Source organism: Vipera ursinii (assembly GCF_947247035.1).
Source record: "Vipera ursinii genome assembly, chromosome: 1".
Lineage (NCBI taxonomy): Eukaryota > Metazoa > Chordata > Lepidosauria > Squamata > Viperidae > Vipera > Vipera ursinii.
In genome coordinates, this window is record NC_139512.1 from 93,097,342 (window position 1) to 93,117,610 (window position 20,269).

The following is a 20,269-nucleotide window of genomic DNA, read 5'->3' on the forward strand; positions in this document are numbered from 1 at the left end:
ATACTCTCTGTGGAAACACCAAACAGCTGACATGGTACAACTCAACTCTGCTCTCAGTTAGCTCACAAAATTCCTGTAGATTTGATTCTCATGAGCCAATAAAGCTGCACTACCGCATATAACTGTCAAAGAAGAGATTCGTATACACTATTTCCTAATTCTTCTTCTCATTTAAACAGATGGAAATACTTTTCCAGGTTATTCTAGACCAGGGGTGTCAAACTGCTGGTTGGTGGGCCAGATGTGTCACACCAAAACTGCGCTCACCCCATTGCCGGCAATGGGAAAAAATTCACAATACATCACAACACGTCACATGATGTCGCAAGTTTGACACCCGTGTTCTAGACAAAATAAAATAAAAATGCAAGCTAGAAGCATTAAATATAACTAAACCATGATTTGGTAAATGTCATTGGTTTAAACAGTATTACAAACATATACATGGTTTACATCTCATATTCCACATGTAAGTTATTTTCTTCAATGTATGAAACCATCCCTGTTTTTTTGACCTAATTTGCTTTCTTAATGCACCTAATAATTTTTCTGTCCTGCTTTTGTTTGTTTGTTTTTCACATTTTCATCTTCCATCTTTAAATTCTTCTTTCTTACTGGTATATCAGAATCATATGCGAAAGTTAAAGTAAACTTAATTTATACTACTGAGAATTTTAAATTATTTATGTATTTATTCCAGATAGAATACTAAATTAGTATTCATACAATACTGAAAGACATATTTCATATTTGTTTCCCCTCCCGTGGGGGGTGGGCTTGATGAGATGAGGAATTTAATTTAATTTAATTTAATAATATTTCTATACCGCCCTTCTCCCTGAGGACTCAGGGCGGTTCACAGGGCAAAAGTAAAATACAAAATACAAACATTAAAAAGAAATTAAATGATTGCCCAAGTTAAAACAATTAATATATAATTATAAAACCCCAAGGATAAAATAAGAATGTAAAAAATAAAAAACCCCACCAATCCCCATCAGGCTAGGCCGGCTTGTACAAACAAAAACGTCTTGAGATCGCGACAAAAGGAGCGAAGATCGGGCGCCATCCGGAGCTCTACCGGTAACTGATTCCACAGCTCCGGAGCGCCCACAGAGAAGGATCTCCCCCTGGGGGCCACCAATCGACATTCTCTGATCGGTGGCACCCTGAGGAGGCCCTCTCTGTGGGAACGCACAGGGCGCAGGGAGCTTGATGCCGGCAGCAGATGTTCCCTGAGGTACTCCGGCCCCATGCCATGGAGGACTTTGAACACCATTACCAGTACCTTGAATCTCACCCGGAAGGCAACTGGTAACCAATGCAGCTCACGGAGCAAAGGTGTAACGTGGGAGTATCGGGAGACTCCCAACACAACTCTCGCGGCTGCATTCTGTACCAGTTGGAGCTTCCGGGTGGTCCTCAAGGGCAGCCCCATGTAGAGAGCGTTGCAGTAGTCCAGACGAGAGGCCACGAGCGCATGAGTGACCGTGCATAAATCATCCCGGCTAAGATAGAGCCGCAACTGGCGCACCAGGCGAACCTGGGCGAAAGCCCCCCTAGTCACAGCTCCTATATGGTCTTCCAAGGTGAGCCGTGAATCTAGGAGGACTCCCAAGTTACGAGCCCTATCTACGGGGGGTAATAATTCACCCCCCATAGCAAGAGGTGGAATGTCCGAATAAACCCGGGATGAAGATATGCAAAGCCACTCAGTCTTGTCGGGGTTGAGTTGAAGTCTGTTCCTCCCCATCCAGACCCGAACCGCCTCCAGGCAACGGGACATCACGTTGAGGGCATCACTGGGGTGGTTTGGGGTCGAAAGGAAAAGTTGGGTATCATCAGCGTACTGATGATACCCAACTCCAAAACCACGAATGATCTCACCCAGCGGTTTCATGTAGATGTTGAACAGGAGAGGCGAGAGGACCGACCCCTGAGGAACTCCACAAACGAGAGACCTCGAGGTCGACCTCTGCCCTCCTGCCAACACCGACTGTGAACGTCCCTGGAGATAGGAGGAGAACCACTGTAAGACCGTGCCTCCCATTCCCAGTCCCCTGAGACGCCGCAGCAAGATACCATGGTCGATGGTATCGAAAGCCGCCGAGAGGTCTAATAGGACTAGAACAGAGGAATATCCCCTGTCCCGAGCCCTCCAGAGATCATTCACCAGCGCGACCAATGCCGTCTCCGTGCTGTGCCCGGGCCTGAAACCCGATTGGTACGGGTCTAGATAATCCGCTTCATCCAGGACCAGAGGGAGCTGATGCGCCACCACACTCTCAACAACCTTCGCAAGAAAGCGAAGGTTGGAGACAGGACGAAAGTTGTTCAATACAGCTGGGTCCAAGGCAGGCTTCTTGAGGAGAGGCCTCACCACCGCCTCTTTCAAGACGGCGGGGAAGCTACCCTCACTCAGAGAAGCCAATATAACTGCCTGGAACCAGCTGCGTGTCCTCTCCCGGGCTGCATAGACCAGCCAGGAAGGGCACGGGTCCAATAAACATGTGGTGGTGCTCAGCCTCCCCATGATCCTGTCCACTTCCTCCGGAGTCACAGAATCAAACTCATCCCAGGTGGTATCGACAAGACCGCCCGTGTCCTGATCGCCAGACTCTGCCCAGTCAGAGTCCAGACCGGTCCGAATCTGAGCGATTTTGTCTGACAGATGCTGGTTAAACTCCTCGGCACGACCCTGCAAGGGATCCTCTCTCACCTCCTGATTTAGGAGGGAGCGAGTCACCCTGAACAGGGCGGCCAGGCGATTATCTGCGGACGCGATAAGGGTGGCGAAGTGGTTAGACCTCGCCTCCCTTATCGCAGCGAGATAAGACCTAATGTGGGCTCTTAGTCGCAATCGGTCGGATTCGGATCGGCTGGACCTCCAACCGCTCTCTAGGCCCCGTCTCCGACGCTTCATCTCCCGGAGCTCCGCAGAGAACCATGGAGCTCGATGGGATCTGCACCGGGTCAGGGGCCGCAGGGGTACAACTCGGTCAAGAGCCTCAGTGGCCGTCCTTTCCCAGGCTTCCACTAAGGCATCTGCCGAGCTGTGAGCAAGGGAGGCAGGTGGGGACCCCAGCGCCGCCTGGAACCTCTGGGGATCCATTAAGCGTCTGGGGCGGTACCATTTAATGAGTTAATGTCAAATTCACAATATGCTATAGTACAGCTGGGCAACCTCTGGTTGATGGGGCTAACTAGCCTATAACACCTATCAGATGACCACCCCTTCAAGCAGCACCTTTCCTCCAGCTCAAACATTCTTTGACAGTCCTGCCCTTCCATTTCTTTAAGAAGGAACAGCTGGAAATGATTGCAGCATCCCCTTGCTTTCTTTTTTTTTAAAGTGCAGGTAGTAAGAATAAGAATTCCGAGTGAATCCATTATAAAAGTAGAGTATACGCTTTTAGCAGTATTCTTCTGATGTCACCTTTAGGAATGAAATATTTTCTGAAACTGGATCACTTCCTCACACACCTCAATAGCCTACACCCCAAAATACAATTCACCATGGAAACAGAAGCTAACAATCAACTTCCCTTCCTTGATGTCTTAGTCTACAAGAAATCCAACGGCTCCCTAGGACACACTATCTACCATAAAAAAACACACACAAACCGCTATCTGAACGCACTCTCACACCACCACCCAGCACAGATCAACTCCGTAGCCAAGACACTCATCTCCAGAACAAAACACCTAGCTGATGAACAACACCTAAAAACCAAACTACACATTCTCACTAATGTACTAACAGCCAATGGATTCCAAAGAAACACGATTACCAACTTAATCCAAAGAGGGACACCCACAAAAACCCAAGACAGAGAACAAGAAAATGGCAAAGCCCTCCTCCCATACTTAAAAGGGACCACAGACAGAATCAGCAAGGTCCTCCAAAAACACAACATCAAAACAGCATTCTACACAGACAAAAAAATATCCACCATCCTAAGAAACCCCAAGGACATAATTGGGTTAGAAAACCAAGAAGTATACGAAATCCCATGCACCACCTGCCCCACCACATATATCGGACAGACCAACAGAAGAATAAATGCACGCAAGAGCACAAAAACTCACTCAGAAAGGGAGAACAAACTTCATCCCTGGTCCAACACTTTGAAGCCACGGGACATGAAATTGATTTTAAAAAAACAAAAACTATCGCCAAAATTGAACATTTTAACAACAGAATAATCAGAGAAGCCATTGAGATAGAAAAACGTCCCCACAGCATGAACAAACGAGATGATACCTCTCGCCTACCAGCCATTTGGAAACCCGCCTTGATTGACAGATGAGTCCCAACCACCAAGAATGATACCAGACCCAAACTCATGATAACATCACATGACATCACCACCACACAACCATTCAAAAAGCAAATCCGAACCCACAATGATAACGAGGCACAACCACAAAACAGAAACCTAACTACAGCTGCAACATCAGCCACTTAAAACCCCTCCAAACCACACAATAAGCAAACTGACACCCACTATGGAAACATGGCACCACCACAAACACGAAGCCGAACAAAAGCAGCACAACTCACCAGCTCAGGTCTAAGGCTGGCAGCTGAGACCAGCCCATCCACTCAAAACACACCCCCACCCAATCAGAACACACCCACCATTCAAAACACACTCCCACCCAATCAGAACACACTTAATCCCCCACCCAATCAGAGCACACCTCCACCCACAGAACACACCCCCTCTGGCAGTTTAAAAAAGAGGAACAAACAGCCACTACCACATGCTTCTCCCAGAAGAAGGAAGCTGAAGCCACCAGCCTGATGATGACGGATGGGATTCCGTCGAAACGTTGCTCCTACACCTTTAGTTCTACGCGGGGAAAAAACCCGAATGACCAAAGATCCACATACAAACACCTGCGAAAACCTCAGAAAATATATATATATATATATATATATATATATATATATATATATATATATATATATATATATATATATATATATATATATATATTCTTATTCCACTTTCATTTCCTTACAAGGTAGACAGAAACATTCTCTTATGCATATCTATTTTCACTTCATTGAACAAACATTAATTCTTTGCAACAGAGTGCATATCACCCTCCTACCTTCACCCTCACATCCATACTCAGCATTATCATCCTCTTCATCTATGATCTTACTATTTATCAATATTGTTAACATTTTTTACTTCATTTTCATCATTTTTCTTGAATATTAACATGCATGGCATTCTAAAGGAATGGGTTTATATATCTCTATGAATGTGCATTTGAAAAAAGCACTGTAGTTAGTCCTTGACTTACGACCACAGCTAAGCCCAAAATTTATGTTGCCAAGTGAAGCATTTGTTAAGTGAGCTTTGCCCCATTTTACAACCTTTCTTGCCACAGTTGATAAGTGAATAACCAGAGTTGTTAAGTTAGTTAACATAGCTGCTAAGTGAATCTGGCTTCCCTGTTGACTTTGATTGTCAGAAGGTCACAAAAGGTGATCCCATGACCCCTGGGACACTGCAACTGACATAAACATGAGTCAGTTGACAAGCATCTGAATTTTGATCACATGACCATGGGGATGCTACAACAGTTGTGTGAAACATAGTCACTTTTTTTCAGTGCTTGAAAGGTCACTAAATGAATTGTTCCAAGTTGAGAACTACTTGTATTACACAGACTTCTTGCTCAACTCTTCCCTTTTACATTACTGATTGCTGGGTCTTGGTGAAAATATGACAGAAGTAGTAAAGAACAGTTCCCTAAGTCAGCAGCTCCCAACCTTTTCTATACCCTACACCCCCAGAATGCTTCTGATACATTCTCACACCCCTTACAAAAGTTCAAAATAATGGCAATGAATTATGCATATACACTATAATATTGAAAAACCAAGTTTTCACACACTCTGGAATATTGTCTCGCACCCCTGGTTGGGAACCCCTGCCCTATGTTAATGTTTCCAGAACTACGAAATCATACTAAGTTATTTAAGGCAATAGGCACCCGCTCTTCTATCAAGTTTTGTTTGATTTCTGATTTGTTCTTGGTAATTTTTGTTAAGGAGGCATTGTCATTCTGCTTTTTTGGTAACTCCGCTGAGTTTCCAAGCTTCAGAGGGAAGATTATTTTTTTCTGTTCCTAAGTGAAGTGATGCCTATGCAAAGGTGTTTTTTTTAGTGCATGTGTATATATGAATGTTAGGTAAGGTAAAGGTAAATGTTCCCCCGCACATGCATGCTAGTTGTTTCCAACTCTAGGGGCCTGTGCTCATCTCTGTTTCAAAGCCGAAGAGCCAGCACTTGTCTGAGGATGTCGCCGTGGTCATGTGGCCAGCATGACTAGACACCAAAGGCACATGGAACACTGTTACCTTCCCACTGTAGTGGTCCCTATTTTTCTACTTGCATTTTTACGTGGTTTCGAACTGCTAGGTTGGCAGAAGCTGGGACAAGTAACAGGTGCTCACTTTGTAACATGGCACTCGGGATTCGACCCGCCAAACTGCCGACCTTCTGATCAACAAGCTCAGCATCCTAACCCACTGAGCCACCGCGTCCCTATATGAATGTTACCATCTTATAAAATTTCTCTATCTGCTGAGGCAGGAAATATTAAATAAAAATTCTAGCTTTGTTTCAGCAAGAATTACTATGTCTTTCCTTTTTCTTTCAGCTACAGCTTAGAGTTCTCCCATTTTCTGGCATTCTGTGAACTCCAAGCTTAAATTCCTTTAATTTTTCATTCCTGTCTGCAACAGCTTTATTGATGTGCTTCTATGACAGCACTCCACTCCTTCACTATAGTTCATGTGGTGGTTGGTTTTTTTAAAGGAAAACACTATTCAGTGAGGTATGTAATCCTGTAATGTAGTACAATTTTTAGTTTTTCCATGGAAGTAGGGTGTTTCTTCCTTTATTGGCATCATCTCCTTGGAAAGTGTTATTGCAATTGTTTCAACAGAATTACAGAATGTCTTTAATGCATCTGTGATTACACAAACACACACAAACATACCAGTGTGAAACTCAGAGATAGGGGTTATATCACCTTACATTACTTCCTAGCTTCCCTAATGAAAATTATTTAGTTCTTCCTGTTGTGTAACATAGCAGAATAGTAACTGTTATTGGTATTTTTTGACAGCAAACTATTCTTTTTCATGCTATTGTCCAAGATGCAAATGCTGAAAAAACCTTTTGAGTTGGGTATTTTATTTCTTTATTCTTTAAAGATGATTTTCTTTGTTTTGTTCCTTTGTTGATCATTTCACTCCTTTGAGTTTTACCTGCAGTTTCTCCTGTCAGGTTTAATCATAGCCAGACTTGTGTTCACTTACATTATATGTTTCTTTATGTTATGGTCTGAGGAGGCTGAACTATCAACCTCAATTAACCAGCTCAGGCTGTCTTAACAAATAGCAGGAGGAGGTAGGAGAGGATTCAAGTGACAAGGGGTGGGATGCTGACAGGACTCCCAGCCTCAGGACATGTTGGCAGTGTCAGAGAGCCAAGCAAAGGCAAATTAGCTCAGCTCCTTGAGAATCAAAGATGTCCGTGCTTAACAGAACCACACCTGCATCATTTAAGAACTGCCACTAGCAATGGCCTCTCTGTTGGAAACAGCTCACTAAGCTCAGAGCTGTGTTCCTGTGTTTTGTTTTTTGCTCGCTCTGTTCCTTGACTCTGCCCTTTGATCCACACTGGCTGACTAACTTCTTTGGTGTGTGACTGAGAGGGAATGAAGTTGGGAAAAATAGCTGCAGCCAGGCAGAAATGGTTCCCATCCCCATTTCCCTCATATGTTAATTCAGTCGCTCGCTGTTTTACTCACAAGCATCCATTCCAGAATTCCAGCTGCCTGTAATAACTGAGCCATGCTCTGACATTTTCAAGGACGGGGTCACATCCAGAGACAGCCTTATCCCATCCAGGCCCTTAGCTTAGATAAGCAGAAATGGGTAGCAGTAGGAAGAGAAGAAAAAAGATGAAAATATATGAAGATGGAGAAGAGGAGGTGAAGTCTGGAATTTGGCAACTATTACAAGCAGGCATTAGGACTATCAGTCTACTGCCAGGAACACTAGCTACGGTGAACAATATATCCTGCTGGGATTCCTGCTTGGATTTTTGCTAAGAGCTTGGTAGCAACTAGAAGAGGAATAATCATACTAAGAGGGTACAACCCAACTAGTATAAGATCTTTTGGAAGGAGGTGAAGGCTATATGCCACTTTACAGATTTACAGACTTTTGCTTGAAGTAAGTATTCAAGGACTGAGTATTAAAGGCACACTTACATGGCAACATCACTTTGAAAGTCCTAGAAGGGTGAAGGGCAACCATCTATTATTGGGGAAGGTGTCTGCTGAAATAAAGCATTGTGTGAAGATTTGCTACGCTTCCGTGTGTCCAGTCATTGGAAAGCAAAGAACCCGCAGAGTGACTCCTCGATTGTCATGGGCCACATTTATAGTATCTTTCTGTCACTGCGGTTCCCTTTTTATGGACCTGTGCTGCATTTGTGTTATATGGCTTGACTGTGAATTGAACTCTAAACTGCCTGTGCTGCACTCAGCTTTCAAACCAAGACCTTGCTTCCCTGTTACTTTTCAAAGCTGGGGTGCACCTGCCCAAATGGTTCTCTGCCTCCCTTTGTACTTTATTACAGCACTATTTGTCAATAAACCACTTCTAAACTGAGCTTATATTCCTGATTTTTTTTCTGTTGTCATTTAGTTTTTTATTTGGTTATTTGGGTTTCTTCTTTTATTATAGATTTAATTTTTTTAAAAAAAATGCATAATTATCTTAATACTCATTTTAGGTTCTCTCAATATTATTGTTGATTGGAACATAACTTGTAACTATCACCAGTCTATGAATTCCTACTTTCATAGGTTTCTAGAACAACACAGATGACTCCAATTCAGACAGTCTGACATAGATTTTAGCCCTTCTGCTCCTAATTAAACTTTCCCATTCACTTCCATGCATGTATTGATCAAACCACTTGGCAAGATCAGAATACCTTAGTTAAGATCTATACTCCTACATTCCAGGTTAGAAGTCTCCCATTCACACTCCTCTCACATGCAAGCACATCAGGGATAGGATATGCATTAGCAGTATCGCAAAGCATGTTTCATCAATTGCCTCCCTTGCTCCTGCTGTGAATGCCTATAAATAAAATACTAGAAAATTTAAAAATTTAGAATTCCTGGGCCTGTTCTCTAGATCAGTAGCAATAACCCTGAGGACAATCAATGACTTCATGACACATTACTCAGTACAAATAAAACCAATTAAAGCACTTTACAAGTGCTAAAGTCTGCTCAGAGGTTTTTGATCGCATGATCACACAAATTGCCCCCTGGGTCACCCAAAATCTCTTGTGTGGGTTATACAATACACAGGAAAGTTTTGAGATATGGGATGGGTTTTTAAAGGAGAGTATAGTCCAGGGGTAGGCAACCTTGGTTCTTTTATGACTCGTGGACTTCAACTCTCAGAATTCCTGAGCCAGCCATGCTGGCTCAGGAATTCTGGGAGTTGAAGTCCACGAGTCATAAAAGAGCCAAATTTGCCCACCCCTGGTATAGTCTTATAATCACTGACTAGGAATTCCTGTGAATTAGGGAGATCATCTTCACTGAGAAGAATAGAAAAAGAAAACAAATAAATGCCTAGGTTACAAAGGTTCTGCAAGAGAAGTTAAAACAGGCAAGATGGTACTTATAGCATCATGATCAAACCCTGCCCCCCCTACTTTCTCTCTCTGTGTGTACATCTATTTGATCATCATCCTATAAGCACCATCTTGCCTTTTCAAATTTCTCCTGCAGAATCTTTGTAACCTAGGCATTTATTGGCAACACTGAAAAACATGGATCTCTTCAAGATTGGTCTATGGTTTAGAAGAGGCTGCTTGTCCAGTAAAGATCAACTTTTTTTTAACACTGGAGTTCCCTTTTCTTTTTCTTCCCCTTGCCACAACTCCATTGAATTTGGTCCCTGCTTTTCTCTTTCCAGTGAAATAATTCATTCTCCTCGCCACCTCTCCAACCTGATTTTTCTCTTTTTTTTCTGTCTATTGGGAAAAAGGAGAAGGATATGTGTGCATATGTACTTATGTGTTTCTTTGTGTTCAGTGTTATGGGTATAGTAAAGAGTGGTTGGGTTATGCAGATCAGAGATCAACTTTTTTTTACATAGAGTATTTTATGTTATATGCAATTAGTTCTAATCGGAAATTATTATTTATATTATGGGGATGGCCCTCTTTTTTACATTTTAGCTTCCAGCAAACACACACACAAATACAATACGTATAGAGTTTCAGTCCATTGTAAGAGCAATTTTTGGAATGGAAGTTGTCCTATTCCTAGTTACATGTATAATGTCCTCTCTTCTTCTTCAGAACAGCAAATACATTTGCCAACCTTAATGCTTCTCCATCAACGGTTCTGAAGGGTGAACCCTGGTGAGATCGCCTTTCAAGATTGTATTTTTCTTTGCACAGGGGTTATACTCAATTCTACACTGCATGTTTTGTTGAGTTTTCCATTATAACATAGAAGAAATAATATTCCTTCTCCTTGTTAACCAGGTTGCTGTTTTGTTAGTTGCAAAATTTTGTTCAATCATGACAACTATAAGGAAAGTCTGGGTATAAATAAAATTTGATAGATCACTTTCATGTTCAAAAACTATTAGCCATAATTTTAATATTATGCTTTATTCATAGATTGTGTTGCATTGTATATCGTACTTTGGTCTATGTCTGTGCATAAATACATTTATAAGACACAGACACACACACTCACACAGACACAGACACACAGGCACACATTAGGGTACAGTTAATATCCAGATTTCAGCTGGAGTTAAGAAATGGGAAGATGGACATTGCCCATGATTTTTATTCCTTTTTCTTTCTCGTATCTTACAATAAGCTTACACAATTATAAATAGCTTGATTTAGAATACATTTTTTCATAAAGATCAAATTACATAATTTTGGATACAATCAGATTTGGAAAATTAAAACATACCTTGAGCAGATTTTAAAAACACAATAAAATCCACCACTGGCAAACATTATCAATAAAGTGAAAATATCAAGCTTCAGAGGTTTATGAGGAATATTTTAATAAAATACTTTTATGGTATTCTTAGAAGCCAAGTAGAGAACAAAATGATGCAAAAGTAAAAATAACATTTCAATTATTCATGAAACAGACTTTCAATAATGCCTTATACATACATTAATCGATTCCAGGCAAGAATAAATAGCTAATATTAATATAGCATTTAAATATATACACACCTTAGAATGGATAGAACCATCATTTCCAAATTCCCAGTACTGACATATATTATTTTTGTCTCTGAAAGAAAAATGCTTAAGTTAAGAAATCTCTAAACCACAAAGATAATCTATTTGTAGCACAATTCACATCATATGCCCTAATTTTGATTTATTTATAAAACAGATCAGACTTGCTTGTATTGTTCCAATTAGTGAACTATATTCTAAATGAGAAGGAAAGACATTATAAAGCTGCCTAGATGGTACTGAACAAATTAATTCTATTCATACAAATTTATTATGAAAATAGAAAGAAACTATTACTCCATCTTGAATTCCCTGGAGGAAATATGAGATGTAAATGAAATAAAAGCATATAAATGATCCATGACTGAACTGTAGACTATTCACTAAGATGCCGACTTGCCTACCAGGCATATTTCAGATTCATTGTCAAGATTGTCAGTCCTTATTCTGTTCTGTGCAGAAAGGAAACAAATCTATAACAAACTGTTTTCCAATGATTTCAGGTCGAACTTTCAAAGACGATTAAAATATTTCTAGAAACTAATATCTAATAAGGGTATATAATTTAGAGGCTATTTAAATACAATTTAGATCACATACTGTATATTCTCCATTAAATTATAACATCTGTAAGCAGATCATCTGATAACATTCCATTTCATCTCAATAATTGTATCTTTAGAATATATTGTATCAGTACCTTTTCTGCAGGGTTAATTTATAGCCCTCAAGAGGTGTGCCATCCTGCATCATAGCTCTGATTGGATGACCAACAGACAGACTGCCTTGTGCCATAGCTCGACTTACAATCTTCCCAGCCTTTCAATGAATGGGGGAAAGGGGGTATGAATAAGTGAAAAGAACCAGAAAATTCAACAATGTGTTACAAATAGAGAGGTCATTATGCCTGGATAACTCGGGATATTAACAGTTGGAAAAACTGAAACACTATCCGCAACTTAGCAGTCAATGAGCCTTGCTCAGAATCAGTGATCTTCTGTACAACAAGGGTGGCATTTTACAGTTCAGTGCAAAATAGAACAGACCCTTGATATCTTCATTTGTCTTTTTCCTCTGCATATTTCACAGTGCAGTGATTTAGGGTCCATAACGTGTCACTTGCCATACTTATAACTACTGAGTTTACTTGAAATATGTATGCACGGGGAAAAAAGTTCAGTGAACTGCAAAGACTGCAACACATTTATAGTCACTGAGTCAATTTAAAGTTTTATCTCAAATCTAAAAGAATGTTGGTTAAACATCTATAACCACATCTGTTTAAATAAATAACAGCAGTAGTTCTGCAATAAGATAACTGTTGTAAGTGCAATCACTTAATTGATTTTTTTCCCCTTTAGGAATTGAAGCTCCAATCCTAAATCTAGATTTGCCAGCAAGTTCCACCAATATCACTAGGATTTGCCCCGAGGTAAAAATAATTAATTTAGTATTCAGTACCAGCTATAATATTTGTTATAACAAAGGGGTATTTGCTACTAAAATTATATAGGAAGATTATCTGGATTCTTCTCACAGTTTATTCCTAGTGTTGCCCTTCATACAGCAAAGCAGTCATTTGTGTCTTATCTTCTGCTGTTAATAGGTTAATTTTCTATTATGATGTACATTCTCTGGTTGAAGATACACAGGATTATGCCTAAGGAACTTTTCCTTGAAGTATTTCGTAATGATGTAGGACAGGGGTGTCAAACTGCCAGCCCAAGGGCCAACTGCATCATGCAGAGGCTGCGCCCACCCCAGTTCCAGCAATGCAAAAAAAAAGTCACGATACATCGTGCCACGTCACATGATGTGGCGAGTTTGACACCTGTGATGTAGGATAATGCTGGCATTCCATGTCATCATTTTACCCAGCAATTACTCATCTTTACTATTACATAAACCTGGTGTAATCTGTAAGGAAGCATTTTTGTATCACTAAAATTAAGATTTCTGTTAAAATTCTGCCTATACTGGTAGGTGAGTGGAGCCAATTCACAATCAGTGACAGCTACATGCTTATGCAAGATATTGCCAAGACAAGATTACCTTGGACTTTGGTGATCTGAGTTCCATCAAAATTTACTGTCTTTTTACTGTCTATTGTTTTCAACAAATCAAGCAATTACCATAAATCAATTGATGTCAAGTGTTAACAATTATTTCTATAAATCACCATATAGCTTTAATACTTTTAATTCTATATAAAGTAATAATTTATATAGAATTCTTTATAAAATTTACATGCACACCAATGAAAAAAACAGTGATTGTTTCACATTTTAAAATCTGATTTTAGCTGATTTTTCCACTTTTTTGTAGTGGGATATATTTGAATAGCTACTCTATAAAAGGTGAATGAAATACAGAATTGTTGAAACAATTCAAAAAAACATTATAGATTTTGGTGCAAGCCACATTGATATCGTTAGAAAAATAGTACAGAACTAGTGGTGGGATTCAGCCAGTTTGCACCACTTTGGCAGAACTGGTAGCTAATTTTTTGTTGCCCAGGCCCAGAACAGACTTCCGGAAGCGGCATCCACACAGAGAACCGGTTGTTCACATATTTGAATCCCACCAATGTACAGAGCATAATCTATATTATTTGCACAGTGACATCCCGATGCATTAGATGTCAATTGTCTTCCACAGAGACTCATGTATAACAAACATTTGAATTAGGAACACATTATTAAATGTTTTTCAGGAGTACCTTTGTGATGAGCCATACATTTGAAAGAGGCCAATGTTCTGTGTCTATTGCATTTTGACAGTGATTTCTTCTGGCACTGCCTTTCCTTATATTTTCTATGGTAACTGACGTGAGGAGAACCATCTGGGGATCAATCTGCATGCCATAAGAGAATTTGATGTTAAATTTTTTACTTGATAGCAGTGAAGGTAACAATAGATCAGACTCAACCTATTTATTAATTACAATGTGGTATTATCCCACAACAATCTAAATAAAGCATTTTTATACTGTATGTATGATTTTTAAAAAATGCTGTCACGTTGTTAATTTTTAGCAGTTTAAATTCTACATACTTCTGTCAAATAATTCACAGGTTTTTTTTTATATTTGGCTGCTCAAAGGCAAATTCCCCTACAATTTTGTTCCTAGATTAAAGTCTAAAAATGTGCATAGAATTAAGTCTACCCACTTAAATATGACTGGAAAATCAGGTGACGTTACAATAGTAAAATCGCTGAGCTACATTACAGGTTTATACTGGGGTAATGGAGAGGCTATTCAAAGATCTTCTGACTGCTTTGAAAGTCATGTATGAAAGCTAAATTTTATTTTCAGAGCTAGCAATCATTTCACAGAGGCATATTCAAGGTATCAAGCACACTATGGGGAAAGAATGCTCAATTTGATATTACCTGTTAGCCAGCTGCAATAATATTGAGACAAGAAACCCCACAGTTCTTATACAATGGGAACTAATCCCCAACAAAAGGATGAGGGGCTTAAAGCAACACATGTATTTGCCCTCTCCATTTTATGTTGCTATCAGTGGCAACACAACTGTGTGGAAGATTGTTATAGTTGGAATTAGTGAGGGATAGTATTATGATGTACATAACTCCTGCTGAAAGTCCCTGTGTCCTCTTAGTCACACCACTGGCTTTAATCTTATCATGTTTGATTTTGTGGTGCACTGGGGAGGAAATCTTGTTCCTTTGTATTTATTTGAGGTTGCTATCCAGCACTAATACCATGCTGTGTTTCAAGAGATACAATGCTGGATATTACCTGGGGGAAAAAATGCATAAGAAAGCAACATCATATCCTTCTAACCCAGCTTCAGATGATATTATGGTTCCCAGGAGTGTGGAGCAAGGAGGTAACAGTAGTATACTGTAAATAATTATATCAACTATCACTTCTTTGGATGCATAAGTCCTTCCATCTTGTGTTTAAATGTATTTGATCATATTGCACAGTAGAGGAAAGTGTTATGTCATAAGTGAAATGGTCCATCTGATTTAGTAACCAGTAATTAACATCCTTTGATTAATCCGTTAAATGTTTATGTAGCCATACCTGGCAATAGGTGTTTATATCTGGAACTTTTACTCACATATATTTGGATTAGAAAAAGAAAATAGAAAAAAAACAATTCACTTACAATAATAATACTTCCTACATTGTGTAAAATCTCAACTGCTATTTGAAAAAAAAATATTCAGGATGAGATTTCCAAGATGTTTATATGACAAACAAATGGAATTGATTCTGAATTTCTCAGATTCCACAGAAATATAGCTAAAATGTGATATCAAATATCTGAAGTAGTTGTACTATCTCATTTCAATAATTAATTTACCCTGTAGGAATTTGTCTGAGCCACAGCTTTGAAAAAATACAGTCTAATCCTATGCCAGAATAGATAATTTAGTGATTACAGGCACCAAGATGCCCATCAGCCCTCCCTTAAAGCCACTGTGTAAAGCTGTATTTATTTAATCCATATTCTATTTTTTTTTAAAAAAAGAACTGAATTAGTTGACATACTATAAAACAATCCTTTTATAAAAGTGTCTCTGAACCCCACTTAATACTTCATATAAAAGGAAATGAAACATTAATATTAAAGAAATCCACAAATATAAACTCTGTGCTATAAAACAAAGATTTCTCATATTATGTACACTGATTTATCAGTTTATTTTTATTTTATTTATTTTTTTATTTTAATTCCATTTATATCCCGTCCTTCTCTGAAGACTCAGGGCGGCTTACAAGCTTAGCAGTTTATCAGTTTATGATTTATCAGTTTATGATTTAAAATGTAGGCCAATCACTCTTAGCCCAACTCATCTCATGGGGTTGTGGTTGTGAAAAAAGGAGGAAGGAGTGCTGGATATGTTCAGTGCCTTGAGTCATTTATAAAAATAATATAGGTGGGATAAATAAATGTAAATAAAAATTAAAACTTCATTAGTAACTGTATAGAAAAAATGTCAATCACCTGTAAGGATATTGAACTATACTTATCAAAACAAGATGCCTGTACTATAATCTATCTCAGGTCACTGATACATTGTTAGGTTTTCTCAACAGTGATAAAGAAGCAACAGGCTATAATTGCCTGGGTTGCCTCTATCCTCAGATTTATGAACATGGATTATGTATCGTACATTTTACACTGTTGGAAAGGGTTTGACTGTCAATAAAGAATGAAAAGGACCAGTCAGGTGGTGAGCATTACTATTAGGCCCGATGACAATAGTAATGTGTAAGTATCCAGAAGATGAGACTTTTGCCTCTTTAACGTATAATCCTTTTAGTGTTGTGTACATCCCAGTGAGCTTTAACTTTCAAAAGTAGTAAAGAAAACCATCAACATGCGACCTTTTCCTTGAAATTATTTTTTATAAAGTTGTCCTTGAATTATGAAATTAGTTCTCAGCAAAATGTTTAGACATAAATGTGCTGATGTCACGACTACTGTGCATATTTTCATTTTTAAGGTTAAGTATAGTAAGAAAAAAATCATCTTGTTGCTTTTTTCAGTTTTCTCTTCATCAAAAAGAGAATTAAGTAGTAATCAATTCTTTCGGTTCACTACAATTAGGAGTGCAACTATTCTAAATTTTAAAGCACATGATCAATTCATAGTGATAATAAACAGCAATGATTATATGAAAAAGACATAAATTTTCCTCATTTCTCCTTTAACTGCATTCCTCTGAACCAAATCTATTCTAAATACTTTTGGTTCATCGAGAATAGTGGGAATGTGAATTGGAGAAAATCCTAAACTCCATTATACTATTTCAAATGAAGTCACTGTGTTTCTTAAGTCATTAGTTTAATTAGTTCTTTGTCCACTCAAGTCCCTTTTTTCTGCTGGAAAATTTTCCCTAAAAGAGTAGGTGAAGGAAATGTCTTATCAGTCTACCAGCAGTAAATTAAAGATTGGCTAAAAGGGAGATGGGCCAGGTACATTACTAGATGCACTGGAGTATTATTTATCATATTTACTTCCTGCTGCAATCCTGCAGAAGTCAGTAGTTTTAGACATATATATATATATATATATATATATATATATATATATATATATGTATATGTATATGTATATGTATATGTATATGTATATGTATATGTATATGTATATGTATATGTATATGTATATGTATATGTATATGTATATGTATATGTATATGTATATGTATATGTATATGTATATGTATTGTTGTTGTTGTTAGCTGCGAAGTCGTGTCCGACCCATCGCGACCCTATGGACAACATTCCTCCAGGCCTTCCTGTCCTCTACCATCTTCTGGAGTCCATTTAAGCTCACGCCTACTGCTTCAGTGACTCCATCCAGCCACCTCATTCTCTGTCGTCCCCTTCTTCTATTGCCCTCGATCTTTCCCAGCATTAGGCTCTTCTCCAGTGAGTCCTTCCTTCTCATTAGGTGGCCAAAGTATTTGAGTTTTAGCTTCAGGATCTGGCCTTCTAAAGAGCAGTCAGGATTGATCTCCTCTAGGACTGACCGGTTTGATCACCTTGCAGTCCAAGGGACTCGCAGGAGTCTTCTCCAGCACCATAGTTCAAAGGCCTCAATTCTTTGGCACTCAGCCTTTCTTATGGTCCAACTTTCACTGCCATACATTGCAACTGGGAAGACCATAGCCTTGACTATACGCACTTTTGTTGACAGGGTGATGTCTCTGCTTTTTAGTGTGCTGTCTAGATTTGCCATGGCTTTCCTCCCCAGGAGCAAGCGTCTTTTAATTTCTTGGCTACAGTCCCCATCTGCAGTGATCTTGGAGCCCAGGAAAATAAAATCTGTCACTACCTCCATTTCTTCCCCATCTATTTGCCAGGAATTGAGAGGGCCAGATGCCATGATCTTGGTTTTCTTAATGTTGAGTTTCAACCCAAGTTTTGCACTCTCCTTCTTCACCCGCAACAAGAGGCTCTTTAGTTCTTCTTCACTTTCTGCCATTAGAGTGATATCATCTGCGTATCTTAGGTTGTTGATATTTCTTCCGGCAATCTTAATTCCAACTTTTGATTCATCTAGCCCTGCCTTTCTCATGATATGCTCTGCATATAAGTTAAATAGGCAGGGCGACAGTATACAGCCTTGCCGGACTCCTTTCCCAATTTTGAACCAATCAGTGGTTCCATGTCCAGTTCTCACTGTTGCTTCTTGACCCGCATATAGGTTTCTCAAGAGACAAATAAGATGGTCTGGTACTCCCATCTCTTTAAGAACTTGCCACAGTTTGTTATGATCCACACAATCAAAGGCTTAAGCATAGTCAATGAAGCAGAAGTAGATGTTTTTCTGGAACTCCCTAGCTTTCTCCATGATCCAGCGTATGTTGGCAATTTGATCTCTAGTTCCTCTGCCTCTTCGAAATCCTGCCTGTACTTCTGGTAGTTCTCGATCCACATACTGCTGAAGTCTAGCTTGTAGGATTTTAAGCATGACTTTACTAGCATGAGAAATGAGTGCAATGGTGCGATAGTTTGAACATTCTTTGGCACTGCCTTTCTTTGGAATTGGGATGTAAACTGATCTTTTCCAATCCTGTGGCCACTGTTGAGTTTTCCAAATTTGCTGGCAAATTGAGTGTAGCACTTTTACTGCACTGTCTTTTAAGATTTTGAATAGCTCAGCTGGTATACTGTCACCTCCACTAGCTTTGTTGTTGCTCAGCTTTTCTAAGGCCCACTTCATTTCACATTCTAGGATGTCTGGCTCGAGGTCAGTGACCACCTCATTGTGATTATCTGGGATGTTAAGCTCATTCTTGTATAGTTCTTCTGTGTAATTTTGCCTCCTCTTCTTAATCTCTTCTGCCTCTGTTAGGTCCCTGCCATTTTGGTCCTTTATCATGCCCATTTTTGCATTAAACGTTCCCTTCATCTCTCCAATTTTCTTGAAAAGATCTCTGGTCCTCCCTATTCTATTGTTTTCTTCTATTTCTTTGCACTGTTCATTTAAGAAGGCATTCTTATCTCTTCTAGCTATTCTCTGGAATTCTGCATTCAATTGGGCATATCTATGTTTTTCTCCCTTGCCTTTCGCTTCCCTCCTTTCCTCAGCTATTTGCAAAGCTTCCTCAGACAGCCATTTTGCTTTCTTGCATTTCTTTTTCTTTGGGATGGTTTTGGTTGCTACCTGTTGTACAATGTCGCGAACCTCTGTCCATAGTTCTTCAGGCACTCTGTCTATCAGATCTAATTCCTTAAATCTATTTGTCACCTCTACTGTATATTCAACAGGGATATGATTTAATTCATACCTGAGTGGCCTAGTGCTTTTCCCTACTTTCTTCAGTTTAAGCCTAAACTTTGCAAGGAGAAGCTCATGGTCTGAGCCACAGTCAGCTCCTGGTCTTGTTTTTACCGACTGTATAGAGCTTCTCCATCTTTGGCTGCAGAGCATATAGTCAATCTGATTTCTGTGTTGACCGTCTGGTGATGTCCATGTGTAGAGCCGTCTCTTGGGTTGTTGGAAAAGAGTGTTTGCTATGACCATCGTATTCTCTTGACAAAATTCTATCAGCCTGTGCCCTGCTTCATTTTGTACTCCAAGGCCAAACTTGCCTGTTATTCCAGTTATCTTTTGGCTTCCTACTTTAGCATTCCAATCCCCCATGATGATAAGGACATCATTTTTTGGTGTTAGTTCTATAAGGTGCTGTAGGGCTTCATAGAACCGGTCAATTTCATCCTCTTCAGCTCCGGTGGTTGGGGCATAGACTTGGACTACTGTGATATTGAATGGTTTCCCTTGGATTCGAACTGAGATCATTCTGTCATTTTGAGGATTGTATCCCAGTATTGCTTTTCCTACTCTTTTATTGACTATGAAGGCTACTCCATTTCTTCTGAGGGATTCTTGCCCGCAGTAGTATACCTGATGGTCATCTGAATTAAATTC

The 20,269-nt window shown here is 39.4% G+C and overlaps 1 protein-coding gene across 1 annotated transcript in view; it reads right to left on the reverse strand.

Annotated features, from left to right (window-relative positions):
• The window catches only part of DCDC1 (doublecortin domain containing 1), a gene marked incomplete at both ends in the record, with an annotated part of 271,836 nt that overhangs the window by 117,621 nt on the left and 133,946 nt on the right, over positions 1-20,269 (reverse strand). Inside the window, 3 exons of the mRNA XM_083357546.1 lie at positions 11,337-11,397; positions 12,046-12,164; positions 14,065-14,199. Of these exons, the coding sequence (XP_083213672.1) occupies positions 11,337-11,397; positions 12,046-12,164; positions 14,065-14,199 (315 nt within the window). The remainder of the gene's footprint in view (positions 1-11,336; positions 11,398-12,045; positions 12,165-14,064; positions 14,200-20,269) is intronic.